The following is a 24,043-nucleotide window of genomic DNA, read 5'->3' on the forward strand; positions in this document are numbered from 1 at the left end:
GAATTGTATTTCTCGAGCGCAAAATGTGATAATGATAAACATTCTACGCACATTTACGATTACAAAATGTTTAATCGATCACTAGATTATATAGTTATGAATTAATTAATTTCTTTAAATATTTTAATTTCAGTTCGAACTATACTTAATACATATTTATTTATTTCTTATTTTTTATCTTTATATATATATATTTCCTGATTCGATGTATATAATAACTGTAATAATAAATAATGTATAAATAAATAAATGTATGATATATAGAATATTTGTTTTTCTTCTTGTTATATTTATTTATCTTTTATATTTTGAACTTATATTTATAGAAGTTTCTCCAAGATTTTTTTGTCGAGATTTTTTTTCCTCTCATATCTCCTTTTCCAACTTACCGATCTATCACTATTCTCCGTCTCTTTTCCCTGCATTTCTCGTAAAGTAGATTTCCTCTTTATCTGCAGAAGTTAGGCGCCAGTACTTACGGGCCGTTAAGCTGCAGATAACATAAATAAATACGCGAATTTGGTTAGCCGGAAATTACGGCGAACGCCGGAGAAAGGAAGGAAACCCAGAAAAATTCCGGAAAAGGGTGAACGCTGAGAAAACGAATTTTCGAGGGAGCACGTAGTGCGCAGAAAAGCGGTCGTGCGACTTATATAGTTAAAAACGGCATAAAAAGTAATAATATAAGCTATAAAATAATATATCTAAAACATTAAAAAAATATATAATGCTATTAATGTTGTCTTAATCCGATTTCAATACTGGAGAAAAAATAAAGCTAATTTTCATTAATGAAATTGACCTTAATATTTTTGACACGACAAATTTTAAGTTTTAAAATGTAAAAAATTTTTTTTAATACATGGTAGTACAATTATGAATAAATTATCTGCTTAATCACGTGTATAATTAACATGGGAAAGTCCCTAATTCGAAAATTAAAAAATTATGAAACTTTAGCAGTATATGTGATAGAAAATGACATGATATGTAATAAGCAATTTTTTTGTTACTCCAATTCACTCTGAAGGACAAAATCTACCTGTCTGAAAATTGACTCATTTTTACTTTGTTTTATTATTCAACAATAAAAGAAGGGAATAGAACAAAATTTTATACAAAATCTTAATAAACTTATTTCTTTTTATTAATTAAAAAATTTATCAATTGTTTAAAGACATATAAAAACATATGAATAGTGCGTATTCTCAGTATTCTTCTCTATTATATATTATTCATAATAATTTTTTGTATCGAGCACTTCTTTGAAGAATTTTGTAATCACCAGAAACAATTTCAGATAAATTAAATAAGTGGTTTAAAAAATATTTTTGTATATTTATATGTTCACATCTCTCTAATATATTTTTATGTAATGTTTACATGTTTATTTATTTAGTCATGTTTATATGATTATGTAATTTTATATAATTTTGTATATAAATTTAGTAAATAAATAAAGTAAAAGACATATTAATTTATTATAAAGTATTATAAAAAATCATGTTGAAAATATATACTTCCTAGTTTTTGTTTCTACTTTATAATTTCTTAAACAATTATTAAGTTTTTTAATCAATAAATCTCAATAAAAGAAATAAGTTCTCTCTCAAAATTTTATCTTTGTGTTGATAAAGTAATGAAATAAAAATAGAAAATGAAGCAACAATTCAGAGGTTGATTTTATCTCTTCAGAATTTGAAAAAAGATTGTTTATTACACACACACACACACACACACACACACACACACACACGCGCGCATACACACACCCACACACACACACACACACATCAGAACACTCCTTATGTATTGCCTTTTATACTACCATTCATTTTTTAGAATTTCCGAGTTGAGGAGGTTCTTTTGTAGGTTGGAAAAGGCCACATAGGATGATTGCCTAACAGCGAGAAAATAAAGTTCAATCACAGTAATTTTCTTTATTGATCAAAAATCAATATTTATATTTTTACATTTCATCTTTTTTTAAGAAAATATTGAATAAATATGTATCTGTATGCATAATGATTTCAAAAAGCTAGATAATAATTATGAAACAATTATAATACTGTACAATATATAATTAATAATAATTAATAATAATAATTTTTAATTGAGTTGTAAAAGTACTCCTGGTGATCGTTTAAACAAAAACCTGGATGATCAAGTTCCCGAGTTAAAGCTTTCTATCATCTCGATGTTATTACGAGTTTCATTTGTAGTGCATCTTAACTCCTCGCATTATGTAAGTGTGTGTCTGGCGGAAGTGTGTCTGCGTTTCTCATGTTATACGGAGCAGCTGTGATATTAGACAATAGTGTGTAGAAAATAAAATGATAAACGAACGATCTGGAGATCGAGGGCACTAGATAGTCCGTTCAAAGTTCCCAGGAGCATGTTCGATTGAATTTCAGTTCTCACTTACACGATATAGATTGATATACGTACGTGCAACACTCGAACGGTCGTTCATCTGCAATTTTACTGGAACATGAGCCGAACGAGCGAGCCTTGCCAATCGAAATCGGTCAGATAAACGTACCACTCTTTCGATTCTCCCCTTCTGATTTCCCTCGGTGAAGCAGTTTGAACGTGTTATACAAGCGTGAATCGGTCGTTGTATGGTACGATGTAGTAGCAGATCGGAATTCCAAGAAAGATTCTTAAAAGCTTGATCGCTGATCAATAAAAGGCCAAGACTCCATCTTCGTGAAATGGTCTAATTTTTTTACTAGATTTAGTAAAAACAAGAAATAAAATGTTATTTATAGTTTGCAAATTTATGAAAATGTTAGAAAAGATCGGGGTTCTTGTAACTTTTTATTAACAATTTTTTTCGTACTAACACGAAAAAAAAAATTAGCTGCTACAGCTAAAAATTAGGTATGACAGCTTCAGTAGTATTGTATGAACACCTAACGTCATGTCTCCGAAGTCTAATTTCCATTAGCTGTGAGGCTCAAATATTGTCATTGTAACAGACAAGCATTTTGCTATTATGTATCGGTGTATTGATCATTGCAACAAATGTTTTTTATGTAGCAGACAATTTGATAGCAAGTAGAATAATTTCAGCAAATATTTAGCTATGATATATTTAGCTATGTAGAGATAATTTTCTTTTACATGAACATATTCGATGACTATGATAACTAACTTCTTGTTGCTAAATAAATATATTGTAACAGACATGTTTTGCTATCACGTCCTTATATTAGCTACAGCAGCAAATCCTTTGTATGAATTAGCAAATGTCATAGCTATAGTAGCTAATACAATTTCAGCTAATCAGAATTAGCTATGATCAGAAACATTTTTTTCCCGTGAAGGGAAAAATATATGTAAATAAATGAATATCTATGTATTGCTTCAAATACATCTTCAACTATATAGATAGTTAATTCTTGTCGAATTTGTATCTATGTTTTTAAAAATTGAAAATTTCTGTCAGTAAATAAATTGTAACAACTTATTCCACAGTAGACAAGTTGTTACGTTTACGATATATCATTTTAAACATATACTATAAGAGCAAATTCAAAATTACAATGAAATCAAACACAGAGTATTTTACAAGCGAATATTTATTCTAGAATACAAAATTTACAAAAATATATCAATACAAATATTTTTTTAATTAGTTATTAAAGTTATAATTATTTAATTAGTTATCAAAATTTAATTTTTAATCAATTAAAAAAATTTGACGTCATTTTTATTATCAGATTAAAAATAGATAAATGAAAGGGTAAAACTCCTGTTTAGGGAAACCCTCTCCGATGACCTTGATCTTGACATATCAAGATCATGACCCTGAGTGACCTCCAACAGATTGTAGTCGTCGCTCATCCTTCGTTAAAAAGTTATAAATAAAAAAAATTTGAAAAATAAAATCTCTTCTATTACATGAAATAAAAATTCTCTACTTTAAAATATATATTATAATTTTCGAGAGACGACTCTCACCCCTCCTTCCCTCTACAAAGGGGCGCACGACTCTCATTTTCGACTCTTATTCCCCCCTTTCTTCCTTGGAGCACGTCGTACGTAGATTGAGACTGATTTTACATCGCGGACACTCAATATTTTGTCTAATTACACCTTTCTCTCACAAATAAGAAAATAACTCGTCGTAATTATTAATCAAATATAGAAATTCGTGAATGCATGTTGACGTGTTAGAAATCTATCAACTACTGAATACAAGGAATGTTTGAGAGCTTTGATAAGTCTATTATTGTTATGAATATACGTAAGTGTATATGTATATCCAACTGTTTATATGTATTCAAAGCACATAGATTTCGATTTTACAATAGTGGGGAGGGGGGGGGGGAGAGTGAGAGTCGAAGGTGAGAGTCGTGCACCTGAGTGATTTGCTGATTGATTTTCTATAAAAATTAAGTGGCAATGGCATTGGTTTAGAAGATATGGTATATATAGCAGAAATAAGACGTTATTTTCGAAATTATTTTTCATAACTTTTTAACGAAGGACGAGCGACGGGTAAAACCTGTTGGAGGTCGCTCAGGATCATGATCTTAATAACATAGGTCAAGATCATCGGAAAGGATTCCCCTCTCTAAACAGGAATTTTACCAATGAAAGTTTTTAGATCCAAAAATATAAATTTATAAAAATGTATTTAATTAAAATTAACTTTTTATTAAATAGAATTTTTTATTTATTCGTTAATAACCATTGCTAAAATGAATTTAATAATATATGACAGCCTTAGAAATTATTCAAGCCGCAGAAAATTATAAATATGTTATTAATTGTTTAATATTTTAAACTTTTCTCGAAAAATAAATACGATAAGATTTTATTCATATATTTTTTTTAAGAGACTATTTTTTTAACGATTGTATCATAAATTTGAGAGAGAGAGAGAGAGAGAGAGAGAGAGAGAGAGAGAGAGAGAGAGAGAGAGAGAGAGAGAGAGAGAGAGAGAGAGAGACTATTGCTATTTTCATTTTTTACAGATTTTTATATAAAATTATAAATAATTGTTCTCTTCTTCCAAATTAGATTTTAAAAAACTACTAGAAATTATTATTTATATTTATGAAAAAGGTATGAAAATTCATTATATGCGAGTTATTATAGTTACTTTTTGTATTTTTTTCGGAGGAAATTTTTTTACCGCCGAGTTGGCGAGTATTGCAACACTCATACGCTCATTGATGGCACACTTTGACAAACAAACGTGTGGTATCATCACAAGGGAATAAAATGAGAGTAGACGTTAAGGGCTAGTGGGGAAAAGTATGGGGGCTAGTAGCGCAAAATGATTCAAGAATAAGGGCCACAAAAAAGACATAAGCAGTAAGGAAATTAATGTGTTGGATTGACTACTGCTTATATTATGACCTTATGGTCATAACTGTAATTAGCTAATTTGCTTACTGCCTTATGTTTTTTTGGTGCCACGGCCTTAAAGCCTGTTCTACAATATGCTTTTTGTTTCCTGTTTCTTGCCTCTTGCCTCTTATTTTTTACATCTTGTCTTTTTGCTTCTTAACTGATTTTTTGTTTTATATCGCCCGAGATAAAAGTTAACGAACTTCGAAAGAAACAAAATACGTAGCAAAAAATACAATTGTTGATAAAACGTTGCTTACAAAGAAGATAAAAGCAAAAGGTAAAAAACAAGAAATAAGAAACAAAGAGCACATTGTAGAATAGGTTTAAGTCTTGAAAATGCAAGGTTAGATCATAGCCGGCGACAGACAGACGGATCTATCATGGATGGATAGATAGCTGGCTGGATGGATGGGTACACAATCGGAGGCTGGTCTGATAAAATATGCAGGTTGCAATCACGTCTCTTGAATAGAAAAGAGCGCGGACGAGGCTAAAAAGAATAAAAAAAAAGAGGGTGACGGTGCATAGTTGGTCGGGGGATGATGGCGCCGTTGGAAGCAGAGAAACGGAGGACGAAAAGGGGACGAGAGAATGCGCCCCTATATACGTTTCGAAGTGCAAGACCCGCAATACTGCTGAAGCTGCGGATCCATACTCTATAGCTGGTTTCGCTCTGCTTGCGTTCGCAAAAAATGTTCATAACTAGCCAATCCGGCTGTCGCATTGTGTCAACGGCTGTATTCGTGAATTTGTGTGTGTATTTGTGTGTTTATATACGTACATCGGAAGTACGTCCTCGTTTGTGTATATGTTTGGCCAAAGTCGCTTGGCATCTATGAGCACTGTACTGGTTTAAAAGTTGCGATGTATCGATAGATTCACGTAAGAGGAAGAAACATATAAGAAAGTTTCGTTTTAGTCATTGAACGTTAAAAACTGAAGAAAAATAGCAATTGCTCTTCTACTGACCGTATGATGGATTAACTAATTTTATTGGTGAATATAGTATATAGATATACCTACAAAAGAGCGCCGATTGTGATTTTGTCATAATTTTGAAATTTGACTTTCGGAATTATCTTAAGTTAAAATCGTTATCTGAGGATCGTCTGAAAAGTTTTGAGCCTCAACATGAAAATGGCATTATTCATCAAAACTCATTCTGGTATAACTACAATCGTACATGTTTTGAATGATACCCATGAAAATTGTAGCCATTTTGGATGCTCAGTTGTTGTTTGACAGTCATTTGTGCCAGACGATGTCAGTATTTTTGTTTGATGAAAATCTTTGTCCTTTGAGCCAAATTTTGAATCTAGGAAATAGGACAAAATCGTTGAGGGCCAGATTCTAGTGAATACAGTGATCAATCAAAATCACAATTCGTAAATCTTTGTCATGGCGATTACCAATTTTTTCATTTTGATAAAAACACTGACATCGACACAAATGATTATCAAACAATAACTGAGCGTCCAAAATAGCTACAATTTTCACAGATATCATTTAAAGTATCAAACAAGATAGATATCTTTCAAAGCACGTACAATTATAGTACCAAAATGGTTTTGAGTAATGCCATTTTCATGTTGAAGCTCATAACTTTTCAGACCTACATATATTTAACTTGAAAATGGAAAAAAAACGTTATTATAAAAATTTGACAAATAATATTATTTATACATTGTGTTACGTATTACTTATGAAAGGACTGCATTATCCAGGAAGCGTAACGTAGCAAAAAATTTTAGATATTGCTAGAAGTTCAAAGGGTCGATCAGCTTTGATAATCCCCATGATTTGAATTTGAAAGAAACTATTTAAATTGTAAATATCTGACCCAGATTCCGTCGAATGTATGAGGTGCTTTATAGAATCCCTTCGGTCTCTTCAATCACCTGGATCAAAATTCATTGACGGCCATACTCGCAAAATACCATCATCGTAATAAAGGCTCAATTTTTATACAAGCTCAAAGCATAATACATTTATTATTAACGCTTGTATTAACGCTTGTCTCCAATTTGTTTACTCAGGTTATTTTTAAATTGATAAATCAATGAATAGTTATATCATTATATTTAGTTGATTTTTTTCAAACGATAATAGCCATGTTGTCAAGTTTTGTTGAAATATATAATAAAAAAACGTATCAATTACGCAATCATAAAATTATCAAAGCTAAAATTGCATTATAATAGCATAAATTACATATTTTGCGTTCTGCCATACTTTTTGAATTTTGCATCGCACACGCGTGTACACACCAATGCAATTTTCACTACAAGCCTAAAACTGTTTGACGTGTTTAGCATCGGAAGACAGCATCCCTTAAAAGGTAGGGATGGTTCTCATGGAAGTATAGTCGAAAGGGATTCAACCGGGGAAAAGCGTAGGCCGGACTGGAGTGGCACCCACTTTTCGCTGAGATATGCATGAGCTAGCTAAAGTTGCTCTACAACTACGTTGCTTACATAATATAAACTCCTGGGGTTATCCTCTAAAGCACCCAGACGTCATAGATGCTATCAGATGGAGCGGCTCAAAGATTATAAAGATGGGAAGCCATTTAATTTTTTTATGCATGATATTTTATGCACGATATTTTGTCGTGATGCGGTGTACTGTTGTCAATTTCTTTTTTGAAATGTAACAGTGGAGACTTATTTCAATCGGATATTATTGTTCATTAGAATATTAAAAATTTGAGTTACATGAATACATCAGTTTAACGAATTATTCAGAATTTTGATTATATATAGCGATATTTCTCTTCGTTTCTTTATTACATTTCATCTCTTCTGTTATTTGTTTTTGGCATATTAAAATTATTTCGCGAACGAACCTCCAATTTTATTTTCCTTTATTAAATCATGTAAATTTAAAAAATTGCGAAAAGATTGATCGAAAATGGAGATTATTCTTTTTGCTTTTGCCTCCAGTTCGAGTTTCGTTATTAAGGCCTCAATTCGTGACTCAAAATGTATCGCACAAAATAACGTCGATGCAGATTAAAGGACATCTATAACAGCAATAAAGCATACGCCTTATATACCGAGAACTAAACTGCCAATAGTCCCGCGAAGATACGATCGGTGGTGACGGTGATGTTGGCTGCGGTGCAGACGATAACGATGAGTTCTTGAGGGTTAATTACCCGAATGATGATTTTGGCTTTTCTTCGACGGTACATCGAAGATTTCTGACGGTTTGTTAAATTTATACGTACACATAATAAACAAGCCGATTTATTATGTTCCGCCACCGGAGTGCTTCCTTCCTTCATCACATTGCGGCTTTTATCCATCTTCCTATCATGCAACTTGTAACAAATATTTATCATCGCGTTGTAGCATTATTGCAAGTAATATGTGTTCCGCGATGCGAGATATGAGGAATTTTCGGTCAATATCGAATATTAATACTTCAATATGATGTGCAATGCAACGCGATTATTATCGCGACAGAATTAACTCTAATAATGCCGTTATCTCGCGTTAATGGACCGATAATGCATCTTCGAAACTGTACTTTTGATCATATAAAGTTATAATACATAGAATAATAATATTGACCGCTGGAGAGTGTAGATAATCGAGGGACGTAATTAGTGCAGAAAACTAAGCGTACTTTTATGATATTATCTATCTATCTATCTATCTATCTATCTATCTATCTATCTATCTATCTATCTATCTATCTATCTATCTATCTATCTATCTATCTATCTATATATATATATATATATATATATATATATATATATATATATAATATACAGGATGTACCGTAAGTTTTGGCCAATCGTTTTTGTGTAAATAGAGCGGATCAAACTGAGTCGAAAAGTCCTCTACCATTTCGGAATTTTCGCAATAGTTAACAAGATATCAATTTATTAAAAATTACCAAATATTAATCATGGAATAATTTTTTACTCAAATACTATCAATTTATAGAAAAACTTTATAGAAAACTGCAAGAAACAAAAATTATTTATATTCTTCTCATAGAACTCTAAGAATTTTTTATCAACTTTTTAATACTGCATTTTCTTATTTTCAACATGAGAAAATATAGTATTAAAAAATTCTGAATAAATTCTCAGAACTTTATGAGAAGAAAATAAATGATTGTTGTCTCTTGCAGTTTTTCTGTAAATTTAATAATATTTGAGTAAAAAATTATTCAATATTTGGTAATTTTTAGGAATTAATATCTTGTTAATTATTGCGAAAATTGTAAAATGGTAGAGGACTTTTTGACTCAGTTTAGTCCACTCTATCTACACAAAACTTACGGGACACCCTATATAGACTATTTCATCTTTCATTATTCAAAATAATAGAGAGCAGACGTTTGATCGATATGTAAAAATAATATGTTGTATAATTTTAATATAATTATTTTTTCTCATAATAAGCATTTATTATTTTCATTTATTTATGTGAATCAATTTTCAATGAATTAAATTTTATGTGATTTAATTGTATGTTTTTTTTACTATCATATTTTTATTAATAATTTCATGAATGAAATCTATAATATTTCAGATAGCAGGTGAAGTTTCAATAAAAGTTCGTAATTAAACCTATTTTTAAATATAAGTTAATTCGTAAAGACTCCTTACTAATCACAAAAAAAATAGATAAAATAAGGTAATAGGAGTCAGGCGCGGTAATTGTTGCGCAACAATTACCGCACCTAACTCCTATTACCCTATTTTATCTATTTTCTTTGTAAATCTATTTTGTTACCTTTGGTTCTATTGTAAATTAATATAATTCTATTGTAAAACCTATTTTAACGCTAAGAACAGAATGGGAAGTTTGCAGAGAAATACCGAGAATTATATAACATGATGCACATGATTCATAATCTCATAACTGTAAAATTACAATTATTACGAGCACTACCGCTGAGCACAAATTATGGAGATACCATTACGTATTACGTTTATTACTCGCACCGCTCATACACGGTTGTTCAGAATTGTAGCATACCATTAATGAAAGCGATTTATACTTTTAATGTCACGCTCGATAAATCATCAACTTGTTATCGTTAGTGTCACAAAATATTGTTATTGGATAAAAGTTTCCTAATTTCACAAGAATTTCTTAATTTCCTAATTTTACATGTTTTGAAAAATACGTAAAATGTATTTATTACATAATATTTTTATACCATCGTAACAAATTTGCGTGAGAATATATTAAATATGTGACTTTAATTGAGCACAAACATTTTGGATCGGTCATTTGAATTTGCCATTAATTTTTCCATTTAATTAGTAGATTTGTAGTTAATGTGTCTTAAAGAGCACGCTCAGATTCATTTTGATAAAAAATTTGTTTACTACAACTTTATGTATAAAACTGAATGTCAAGGGCGCTATTTTAGATTTTCTATTTCCATAATTTGCCATTTTTAATCATGAGAAACTTTTGCAGTACATCCGATTCATAATAAGTTCCAGTGTGATATACGAAAATTCGGCTTACAAAAGGAAACACGATATAACATCAAAAAATCTATTTTTCTCATATTTCTGGGATATAAAACTATTTTGGCTATTTCATGTGGATCCCAAACAACTTTTTGTAATTAACAAGATTTTTCGCGGGAAGGGAGAGGGGAGGGGGCAAAAATCAGACTTTTTTAACATCCTCCTTTGTCAATGGTATCTTGCTAAAACAAGGCCGATTCATAATCGATTCTTATATTTAAGATCTTCCTAAGTACAGTCTTAAGATACTATAATCACAGCCATATTTGATTGTAAGGCTTTGATTTTAAGACATTACTTAAGATGGTCTTGAAATAACCAACTATGAATATAAGTCCAAAAAATTTAAGATTCAGTTGCATAATTTATTAATTCCCTATTGAGATTATTTATATATTGGTTCAGTATTATATCTTTTTATACAGTAAATCAGATAATTTAATGAGGTCATAGGTGAAGAAGATATGATGTCTCATACTTTTCTATTAGGTGTACAAATAAGTTTCCGCCGTTTGACAAAAGACGGCGCCACTAGCAAGCTATGGTTAAAATTGTCTGATGTAAAACATTATATCGTAAGGTTGGATATCTGTCAACAACATAACCTTGAAATACTAGCGATTTTGTATCAGCATCATATATTTTTTTTGTGCGAAAATGCCGAGTTTTGAGCCGAATAAGCGTCATTTGTGGGAACTTTTGATTTACTTCTTTAATTTGAAGAAATCTGCAGCTGAGGCTCATCGATTGCTTGTAGAAGCATATGGTGAGGCTGCCTTAAGTGAGAGAAGTTGTCGTGAATGATTTCAAAAATTTAAGAACGGTGAATTTGACGTAGAAGACAAAGAACGTAGCGGAAGGCCGAAAGTGTACGAAGACGCGGAATTGGAAGCATTATTGAATGAAGATTCATGCCAAACGCAAAAAGAACTTGCACTTACATTTTGACTTACATCAATAAAACATTATGTATCGTTCTTTCACAATAAATGCTTAATTTTTGATTAAAAAAACGGCGGAAACTTATTTGTACACCTAATAGTAATACTATTAAGAAGTATTAACTCCACGGCTGTTCTTAAAATGTGTAGTAGAATACTCGCGAAAGAATTTTACACTGAAGAGGGTTCGAAGTAATTATAAAGATCGAAACGTTTGTAAGTTATATCGATTATTCTTGCTAATAAAGCACATACACACCAACTTCCTGTCGGCTCATATTGGCATGTTTCAACTTTGATCGATTTCGTCTGAGCCTATAAAATTCTTAATATATTACATATTTCCATATTGAGATTATTACAGAAGAAATAACGTTGCATCTTCTATTTTCAGCGCGGGCGGTTGATGCCTAATGGCGCGGGCTGGAACGCAACGCTGGAGAAATCCTGCTCCAGAGTAAGTAGACCCTTAATTCACGGTGGGAATAAGCATGTGGCATACTATATTATGCATAACAGATGCGACAGAGCACGGTACCGGACGGTTCTCAAACCGAAGGTTCAAGACGATTGCGCGACCAAAAATGTGTCAGAAAAGGCTAGAGTTAAGGGCGAGGAAAAATAAAGAGATGAAGTGCACGTTGCGAAAAGTATCGTTTATCTCGAAGTCACACTGGTCACTTGGCTGTTCTGATTTTTCAAATTTTTTTCGATTCTTTCTGTCGAGATTTCACGAAATACCTCGCCGACAAAACGTGTATTTCTAAACTGCTGACAAACAAGCGACAGTTCGAGTGGTGCTACTTCTCGCTGAGAGAAGTTTGATAGGAATGGTGAGAGAGCGATGATAAAAACTTCTCGTCGGGTCCATCGATGGATTTGAATAAAGTCGAGGGGAATATCTCGGTTCGAAGTTTCCTGAAGCCTGCTTTGCTCCTTGAAACCGATGTCCGTTGAGTCTTTTTTTCATTCTTTCTCAACTTTTTTCCCCGGAGATGAAAGCCATCACGAACCGCGTAGATGGATCCGAGCATAATGAAACGTAACTTTTTAGCCAATTTTTAAATAGAAAATTTATTAATCGAACGGGAAAACTCGATAATTTTAAGAAGGATGTTAACTTTCGTGTTTTACCAGGATTACATTCTTAGTTCTATCATGTAGGAAAACATTCTTTTTAATACTAGAAATTGAAAATACCTATTATGGTCGAAAAATTTATTAACAGTTTTAACATATTAACATCTTTATAATATGATGCTTGATGCATCAAATTATTGAAATTGCTTGTCAATTTAATTCACTAGAGTAATTTTAATTGCGTTTTAATTGCGTTATAGTCCGGAAAAACAATTCGGCGCGCAGTTCAAAAAGAATATGGTATATATGTAATATAAGTACATATAGTGTATATTATAATAGTAATTCAAGATTGAATTATTTAAAGCAATGAAGATCCAGCTTCGACCGTAATAGGCATTTTAAATTTCTAATATTGATTGTGTTTTTCGCATATATACGTTCTAAAATAAAGATTCTTAATATTCTTTTTAATTGCTTTCGATATAACAGCAAATGCCATGTGCCATCAGTTTAATGATTTGAGATGTTTCAATTAAGTGTTAAATGCGACGCAAATTGAGGATTCCCTAATCTGAATTAGTACGCAGATGTTATACTATGTTGCACAATGTAATCAACTGCGAGTTAAACTTTAATGGGCAAAATTCACTTGGATAACATAGATAACAGGTGATTTTCTTTCGATAACTCGTTAAAGGAGGAACTTAGACAGAAGAATAATTTCGCTTTGCTTGTTACGCAAATTGACGACGGAGTCGTGAGATATTCCGTGATTCAGTTTGTACGTGTAATCAAGGATTTTTGCAAACAGTTTCCTTGAAGGAGATCAGAAGATTGCCTCGATGCCGAAGGACTTGATGTACTTGTATGTATATATACCTGCGGTGCTGCCCGTTGCCCGCCACGCCAAACGTTGGCCGATAAGGCAGATCGGAACCATAGAGTGGTATCTTTGATCAAAGACGCTCTTCAATTAGATGCTCCGACGTGATTCCAATAATGAATAATCGAGAAGCAAACTCTGAGATTCTGCTGTACCAACATTCTATCAAGATCGCGTCGAGGAGTATCGAGCAATTTTTTTCAGAATATCATGTATTAAATGACCTTACAAAATCGTATACGATATTGCAAATGCATTGATGATTTCATTTAAAATTCATTTTTCGGAGAAATACCGGAAAATATTCCTACACAATCATCACCTATTTTTATGTAAATCTTAAAAGTCACTTCTGTCACTTTCTACTTCGAAACTCGCGATTGAATAGCAAAAACGCGCCGGAATAAATATGCATCAATATTTTTATATTTATAATTTTACACGCGCGATTAGTATTGTTGACAAGATTTCATTTTAGTTTTACATACATTATCTATTTTACTACATTATCTATTGAACATTATCTGCCACTTCCATATCACGTTCTTCAGTGCATGAAGTTATTTCATCCATAATTATAGATTAGACTAACGAAAATACTGATGCTTAAAATAAAAATAATAATACATTAAATAGAATTTAAATTATTCATCTCAACACTCGCTATTACAAAAGAGAATCACAATTCTGAGCTTGATAGATAAAGTTTTGTTATCTTATTCAAATTTCCATAAAAAAACTTGGAATTCATTATCGAGGTTTTAATAGAAAGTAACTATCCTTTACATTTTATATGACTAAATAATTAAAAGCATTTAAGATCTACTTTGAAAAATGGAAATTCTTTATACTTAATGGAATACAAATTCATTATTACTAATTATAGATTAGATTTTAATCATGATTTCGATTAGGGGAGCATCAATATCTTTAATGACATTTAATCCTTCGATTATCAAGAGCCGTTCGTTAAAAACGATCTTTTCAGAATAATTCTGCTATAAGATTTTGGTAATTTCTGTAGATTTTTCTAATTAATTTTTAAGTTATAAGGTTGTATTTGAAACAAATAAATAGAACAATACATACCATTTTCAAAGAGATATAACTTATATCGCTTTTCCATATCCTGCACTAAGGTGAGTTGCGGAGTTTGCTATTCTAAAAAATCGCGATTCACAAAAGTTTAGAAAACCCTATGATCTAAATTTTTACTTTTCTTATTAAACATTTTCTTCTATTTGTCTTATTAATTCGGTGGACACAGAAAAGCTAAACAAACTATGTAATAAGAAATTGCAAAACTGATTCTCGCATATTGATCGACATGCAGTACGTGGAAATTCTTATTTATCAAATGACCTGTAATCGATGGTTTCTCCATTAAGCTGCTACGATATCGGGGTGTACGTCGGAGAAATCAAGCGCGCCCAACTAGTCAGGCGAATGATCAATCGCCTGGAACATACCATCTCCATGTTACCGTGTACCAAGTATGGATACACGAAGTAACGGACCATTCAAAGATCAACGCTGATCGATGACGAACAGACTTACACCTGGTATCCACAGATAATGCTGGAAGACAAACTGAGAGAAAAATTTTGGATGTTCGTAACTATAATTACATGCTACTAGGTATAATTATGATTATTATTGTGTGCTATTATTATTGGTATAATGCAATAGTAATTATATACGTACAGTTTTAGCAACAAATATATATATAGTTGAAGTAATTGCAGTTAAAATAATTTAATTATAATTTATAGTTATTTTTCGACTGTATTTTTTATTTTATATGGTTTCCCAAAAATGACTATAATTATAGTCATCTTCCAGCTATAGATATTTGTTGATAAAACTATATGTATATATCTATGTATAGTTATAATTACTAACATTATAGCAGTAAAATAGACGGAAGCTAGCTAAGAGGCAAATTTGGAAATGCAAATTTCTAAACTAAAATATATATGGATATGTTTATGCTTGCATAAGATAGCACAAAAAAGGAGATTGCAGAATACAATAATCTGTGAACATATGAACTTTTTCATTTTTTCTATTACGTTTTTTTATTATGATTCTATCAAGTTTTTAAAAATCTGGAAAGCAATTTAAAATTCTTTCTAGCAACTTATAAAGTGACAAAAATATTGACCTAAAAAGAGTTGAATCATAGCAATGGAATATGCGTTAGAAAAGATAAGAATAACATTCATTATGTGATCAGTCTGGATGCTGAAAAAGAATTGTTAGACATTTTGTAGGCCGTGAAAATGGACAAATATCTTATTTTTTGCACTTTCATGTTAGAATATCTCAAAAACTTGATATTTTCGAAGCCACAATCGTAATCAGCGCATCAAAATCTATCAAAAACAACTTCATTTATTTTAAAGCTAAAATAATATCGATGTAGCAATGTAATATTAAATTACAAATAATATTAAACTACTTGTCTATTTAATTTGTAATACTATAATACTACTCCAGCTTCGATTTAGGACTGTATTTCAAAATCAACAAATAATCGGCATACAGTTAGCTTAAATTAGAAGTTGTATAAATTTACAAGAATTAGGCATAATATTTGTGAGTCTACAGCATAAAATGTTCCATTAATATTTTAAAAACACGAAACAAATAGCAATATCATAATTATGTTGAAGCTAAATATACGTATATTCACATAGCCCGTGAAAACAATATAAATTACGTTTCTCTTCATTTTGCAAGACAAAATTGATTTTGACAATGCACAAACCGTACGTTTTGGTTTCTTTACAAAGAGAAATATTGAATATTTCTGTTATATAGGAGTATGATCGTTTCTCAAAATATTATTTTTACTGACTTACAGTACTTTGATCAACACTACAGCTCGAATATTATTTTTTACTTCTTCAAGATAATCCGCAATTATGCGAAACAGTAGAAATTCAGCATGATGCATCTTTCGTGTCGGTTTGTAGCGGTAGAATTGTAAAAAATTTCAAAGTAATCTACTTACGACAGATGTTTGCGTATGAATGTTATTTCAACGGAAAGAAAATATCAAGAAGAGTATATATCTCTGGCGAACTAAGGAATATATTTTCATTCCCTTGGAAAATGTCTAATACTGTCTTCTGATATTCTGCCCTGCGCTACATCTTTATCAATATATCGAATATTAAAATTAAGCTAAAAAATAATAAAAAATTTGACAAGCGTTTTATAAAAATATTTTGCTGAAATTCTAAGCGTAATTTATTTAAAGAGCAAGCTATAATTGCACGAAATAATTGAAAATTTAATATTAATGTTTTATTTCGAAACTGATTCTCATGAAGAATATTTTCAAAAAGTTGAAACCAATTCAAGATCGTTCTTTTTTCCTTGCATTTGAGCATATTACGCTTTTACCAGCAAATTACCAACGATTTAATAAATTAATCCCGATTCGTATAATCAAGGTATCGGGGGTGCGAGTTAATTTCTAACAAACAGAGCGGTCTGGTCGCTTAATCCGTTAATTAGACTCGTAATCTCGGAATCAGTCTGTTGCCTACGGCGTCTGCGAAAATTCTCAAGATCCTGTCGGTAAGACGAGGGAGAGTTTCTCGCTGAGAGATATCGATAGAACTAAGTGGAAGGATCGTCGGCAGTCTGCTTACCCACTCGAATCCTTGTTATTGGACATGTTACTGAATAGAGTTCCTTTCAACTGCTTCGCAAAACATTTCTTCGCTTTACTTGTGGCAGTCGAATTTTACGATATTTAGACTCTGTGATAATAAATTTTTAAAGGAAACAGATTACAATTCGACAAATTTGTTAGACTTAATAATTTCTGAAGATAATGTGTCGTTATTTTTTTAAATCGTTTTATATATAAGAGATTCTTTTTTTCGTTAACGATGTTTTTCTGATGATGATCATAAAATCATAGGAGGAAGACACACACTTAAGCCTTTATTCTTGAATAACTTCTTAATGTTATTAAATTAACGAACGAAAAAATATTATTCATATTCTAGCAACCTTTCTTTATTCATATAAATCAATGAATTAAAGTTTTGATGTTCCGTATTATTAAAAAAAATTGATATGTCATGCAAAAGTCATGTCTGCAAAAGTGGTATCTTCCCTCTATATATACAAGATGCCATCTCCTATGGGAAAAGATGTCACAAACAATTAAATAATGTGATGCAATATAAACTTGCATATTTTATTTATTTATAGTCCATAATCAAAGATTAAAGCAATAAGAACACATAAAAGTAATGATAAAACATAAATTGATGAAATATGAAAGAGAATTACTATTTAGGAAGTAAGTTGGACTTATTTTTATTCGTTTAAACAGCATTTCATTAACTTAAAATATTTCGAATTATATAAAGCATCCAAAATTTTAATTCATAAAATTGTTTTAATAATGGTTTCAAGGAAAAATTGTATTTTGTATTTACTGTCATCTATACAACTGTTTACCACACGCTTTTGACAATCAATAGCTAATGCATGTTCCATAAAAAAATTATAAATAAAGTGGCGTCTTCCGCCTTGTGACATCTTCCCTTGAATTATCTTATTTAATATTTAATGAAGAATTTTCTTCTACTACAATTAATATATTTTTTTTAATGTTCTTAGAAATTATCTCTGAGAGATTATTGGATTAGACTTCCAATGAGATAATTAAATTTTAAAGGTTTTGTTAGAGATTTACATTGTGCGATACTGCAAATTAAACATCACGTTACAAAGAGAAATATAAAGATTTTCATTCGCTTGTTCGTATATTTATATTTTAAGTATTCATCTCAGTTTCTTGTGGCTCTTTAAACTTGATTTGCAATTTCAAGTTGGATTAAAGTCTTCCTCGCCTTATTGGATAGTGTAACGGAAAGATGTACTTTCCTAAGATCCTTTGTACATGTTCCTTGTGCGTGCGTATCTAAAACAGCACCTTTGAAAAAAAAAGATAATGAGTTATCTATTATTGATAGATTCTCTATTAATTGAAAATTTAATTCATCTTTTTCATATTTCATATTTAATTTAGCATTAATATATTTTTCGAAACAACAAAAAGAGTAATATATATACATATATTATATATATATCTTATATATATATATATATATATATATACATATATATATAAAATAAAAATTTTAAATAAATTTTTGGAAACGTCCCATATCCAAATACCAAAATATTTCAAATAATGTCAAATTGATATCCTTAAGTAGATTTCCATTAATAAAAAAGTTTAATACTAAAAATGATTAAATAAAATGATTATATAAATGTGTTGTTTAGAAGAAGTAAACTCAATGACCTTAGCATATGTTGTTATGATTTGCATATGTAAGTGACCTGCAGAAGGTTTCAGTCGTTGTTTATTAAAAGATTATTAACAATCAAATTTAATTATTCTCTCTGATACTTTGAATACAGTGATACTATGAATATTTTTATGTGGAAAATTATAAAGCCATTATGAAATCTCGCTTTGCGTTGTAAAGTATGTGTGAATGCAGTGAGTTTCGCCCTCCAAATGGAAAGTTCCACTATCAAAAAACTATAAACATATTGAATTTATATCGCGTTATAAATCCATTTAAGCCATATTGTATTTCACGTTGTAAAATATATGCATAAACTATCAAAAATTGAATACATAAGGTATGATGCGTGAAAACAAAAGGTCGGAAATTCGGATGGCGCATGTGAAAAACTTGTGGCAGGAATTTAAAAACATACCTGCAACATTTCATTTCGATAATATAATTTATACTTTTTGCCGCCAGCTACATTTTTATTTTCAGAAGTTAGGGTAGACGTCATTCCATATCATTTCAATCAAATTGATCACTTCAAAATTTTAAAATTTTTAATAATGTTATCATTTATTTATTTATGTGTTAAGAATTGAAAACCATTTTTTTAATAAATTGTTTATTACTTACACACATAAGTTTAAGTTAAACCTCGTTTTGTGTAGAAAGTTATAAATCTGTGTGGGACTTCGTTTGCATTGTAAAGTATATTTTTGATATTTATTTGATAACATTTAGAGTATTTCTACTAAAATTTATAGCAATCGGCCTAGAGATGTTTTCGAAACTTCAGTTCTGTTTTTTTTTACACAAAAATGTTATTTAGTTCTTTCTCTGTTTTTCTTAGTGCCTAATATGTCTCATCTTTATTTAAAAGTAGATAACAGAAACGGTTAGTAGGAAGTGACCCAAGTTTTATCGGAGGTTTCAGGGTGATCAGGTCAAATCCCATTAATTCTACTTTGCAATTTCGATCGAGAATTAAAGTCATCTTTGTTTGAGAGGCCGACGATAGTTTGTTCTCCGTAGGGCTTTCGTTATTGAAGCTCGAGTGGCGACGCTGAGTTTCTCGTCGCAACTGTCAGAATCTTCATTAACTACGATCTCTCAATAATTATTAGTTTAGTTACGGTCCTAACGAGACCGTAACTTGGAAATAAAATTCTGACACGTTAGAGATGTGCGGCAATGATGATGCAACATGTAGATAATATAAACTGGAAAGGAAAAATTTCTCCGATATCGAAACTCGTACTTGTCGTACTTGTTGTATATCGAATGGAACTTTCACAGTTACTTTTGTATATAACATTTGATTTATCGAGTTAAGAAAGAATGCCTTTTCGCACAAAATGGCGAAAACTCCTGAATAGAGAGTAGTTTTTGACTTGTCGAGTAAAAATTTTCCGCGCGATAAATCAACGGTGTTGCTGTTTGTTAGCATAGTATTACAATTCCCCTCTCCCTCTCTCCCGTTATAAAGAATTATTTTATAGCGAAATTATTTCGTGGCGCGGTTTTGTGGTTCCTCTTTCAAGGGAATGAGAGAATTGCTCTGTAAAGTATGTTTGCGCTCGTCCTTCGCAAGCATAAATTTCATTTTCATTACGTAACAAGATTTTTTTAAGATTTCAATCTCCGCTTAACAAATGTTGTTACGAAGACGCATAATGTATTATTGTTATTATTGTTGTTGTTGTTGTAGTATAAACCGATGTGTTGATTAATTTAAAATTGATAGATCAATCATGTTTATGCTTGATGTGAAAATCTCCGAATTTTTCAGCCTTTTTTATCATTCGCAATAAAAATGAAATGTTCGTAGCATTTGGATATTTGAGACACACTTGAAATGTAATACATTTTCGTTATATTTTGAAAAAAAATATATATATATATATGTATAGACCGTTTAAAAAACATCAGACAAACCATTTTTTAAATCAAAATATTCCATATTTTTTAACGATTTTAATATGGTAAATAAAAGACATCATAGACACAAAACTCAATAATAGATAGTTCTTGAACTATGATGTTATCAAAATGATAAAACATATGTTAATGCATTTTGATATATCATAGTTCAAAACTTATTGAGTCTTACGTCTATAGGTTGGTAATCAGTTATATTCAAGACTGATTTACAATTAATATAATCTTGAAATGTCATAAACTAATCATAGAACGATATTAGCATCTTAAAACATTACTTAAGACAGTCTTGTATTAAGAACTGATTATGGATATTTTTTTAAATTATATGATGTTTTTTACAATAAAAATTAATTTACTTTAATTTACTTTATTTTTCATATAATTGATAAAGTTCTTTTATACATTAAAAAATATTATTTACCAGGCCTATTCTTCTACAAAACGCTCGAACATAATTTATTTTCAATGTAAATTTATCATGTTGAAGAAGATCAAAATCCGTTCACTATGCTATGTTCTCTTTAAGTTCTAAAATATTCAAAAAACAATTTGTTAACATAAAAAATTGCTGTTTACGTGATAACAGAATTGATAACCTTCTCCTTTCTCGAAAAAATCCCGGACATGGGAGCCCATGTACAGGAGGCATTCATCTCATGACCCTATTGTGACTGAAAGGTGATCAATACCGGTTATTGTGTCCGCATCATATGTATCATTCATAATATAGACTTCAGCAAATTTCACGTCAAGTATATGTATAATTCGCGGTCTATTTAACGATTTAATCGTGTGCGGGCCATGACAGTGATTGCCACTATCCGATATACAACCGCGTAATAACTTTCCGTGTTAACAACGACTGCGTTATATTCATATAATGACTGCGCTTGTATCGCATGCCGCAAATTACTCAGGCAAATTCGCGCGTTTCATGTGTATGTCACGGAAAAATAGAGCAACTTTATTTCTTTGCTCTTAATAATATATGAATGTACACGATGACGATGCTTAGAATATGTTCAATGATGTTCAACCTATGAAGTTCATTTATACTTTGTGAAAAATTGATAGTTTCTTCCTGCAAGTTTGTAGCTTGAAAATAAATTAGCAGCAAGTATTCGGAGAATGATGTATGTTCATGGAAAGAACAGTTTTGCTATAATATTTAAAAAATATATAAAAATTTAACTATAATAGATTCAGATCTGAAAATAATTATATTGAAACATATAAAAAGAAGAGCATAAAAAAACCACAGCACAAGTTATAGTTTGTGATATTTAATTATTATTACATTAATTAAAACATTAAACGTTTCGGCCACAATCTGGCCATCTTCAATAATTCAATAATATTCTTAAAACGCAGAGTTACATCTAGTTGACATTAAATTCAACAGTCGGGAGTAGTAATTAAATAAACATGTAATTAAATAAACTTTTCTATGTGAAGATGCTTCATACAATAATGTTACAACGCCAGTTGTCATATCAAGAAAAGTGTAGAACAAGAATTTCCAGATTCTGTTTTACAGCAAAAAACTAAACGATGAATCTCAAATACTTCTTTTGCACAATTAGAATTTTGTCGTGACATTATGTGTTGTTATTTTGATGTTGATAATTGTATTGGATCATCGAAATAATTAGATACGTGGGACGCCGAATCAAGCTGGTTACTAGAATGTCAAAACTTTTTGTAACGTTATACTTATTATCTTTGAGCGTTTAACACAAATATTTTCTGTATCTAGCAAAGTTTTTAGATATTTTAGCAAAATTATTCTTGAAACGCTATGACACATTGTGCGAAAAACAAATTATCTAGCTAACAGTGTATAATAAATTGCTTTGTTTGCTAACATATGGGCGCTCGAGAAGAAGACGGTTCAAATTAAAGCGATAAGCGAAGTTTTCCGACGTAAGAGTGGAGGATTTCGTATCCAAAGTATAAAGCGTACTTCCGGAATGCTTTATTGACCTCCGTCTTTCTCGTTTTCTGTCCTCTTCACGAGCATCGAAGTTTCATTTATCGCTACGTCTCCTCGACTACGTGCTCCCTGCGGAACAATCCAATTTACGATCGATCAAACTTTACGACACTTTCGTGATTCTTCGAGAGGTGTCGTCCGTTCACCTAGTGTACGTATTACTAAAGATAACGCTATCGTATCTGCCGCGAATACCTTGTACGCGGCCTCATAAAATATTGCGTGATCTGTATTTGGCAACGACAGTGACACGATGTCGACGTCGACTACGACGACATATGCGCTATTGTGTGAATTCGTTGCATGTCTGCGAAACATTGAGAAGCAAGGTCTACGAAATGTCGTATCTTGTTGGCAGTGTGCCATAGGAATTTTCTCGGGACACTTTGAATCGTGACCATAGATGAAATAAATGAGCAAATCATCTCGAATGTTTATTTTCCATAACAAGCGTTTGATTTAATTATCTCTGATAATCGCGATATAGGCAGGATATGCAATGCATATCCAAAATACATTAAACATATATACACAGAAAAAAACAACTGAAAACTTCACTAATTCAGCAAACCTACAGTCGTAATATATAGACAGTCAATTTTTTATGGTAAAGTAGCAAAGTTGATAGCTGAATAATATTAGCGTTTTGTTAAACCATCAAATCTTTATAGTTATAGATGTTGAATTCGCGCAGTGAGTTATAGGTTTGCTGTACCACCCAATTAATTTTTTTTCTGTGTATACATTTACGTAAAAATGAGTTTTTAGTGTAAAAATGAAAATAAGAGGAACAACCTTCAATGATCTTGACTTTGATATATGATGTATCAAGCTCATGTATCATTCTCAGCAACATTTAAAAGATTTTAGCCGTCAGTTGAACACCTTAGATAATATAAAGAATTTTTGCAATAACGTGACCCAGATGCGGTGAACGTTAAAGTCACGTTATTTTTTTCTTAATTAGTTGTTAAGAAGAAGATAACCTGACTT

General features: G+C 30.9%; 1 protein-coding gene across 9 annotated transcripts in view; it reads left to right on the top strand.

Moving 5' to 3' along the window:
* Positions 1-24,043, top strand: part of LOC105153261 (uncharacterized) — a 177,108-nt gene that overhangs the window by 51,455 nt on the left and 101,610 nt on the right. For all 9 annotated transcript variants that reach the window (XR_015544707.1, XR_015544710.1, XM_087405007.1 and 6 more), the window contains exon 3: positions 12,209-12,271. Coding sequence is in view for 7 of the 9 variants with exons in the window: in XM_087405007.1 (XP_087261133.1) it covers positions 12,228-12,271 (44 nt within the window). In the remaining 2 variants the exon portion in view is untranslated. The remainder of the gene's footprint in view (positions 1-12,208; positions 12,272-24,043) is intronic.

The sequence above is a fragment of the Acromyrmex echinatior genome, chromosome 1 (assembly GCF_024713525.1).
Source record: "Acromyrmex echinatior isolate Ae372 chromosome 1, ASM2471352v2, whole genome shotgun sequence".
NCBI classification, from domain to species: domain Eukaryota; kingdom Metazoa; phylum Arthropoda; class Insecta; order Hymenoptera; family Formicidae; genus Acromyrmex; species Acromyrmex echinatior.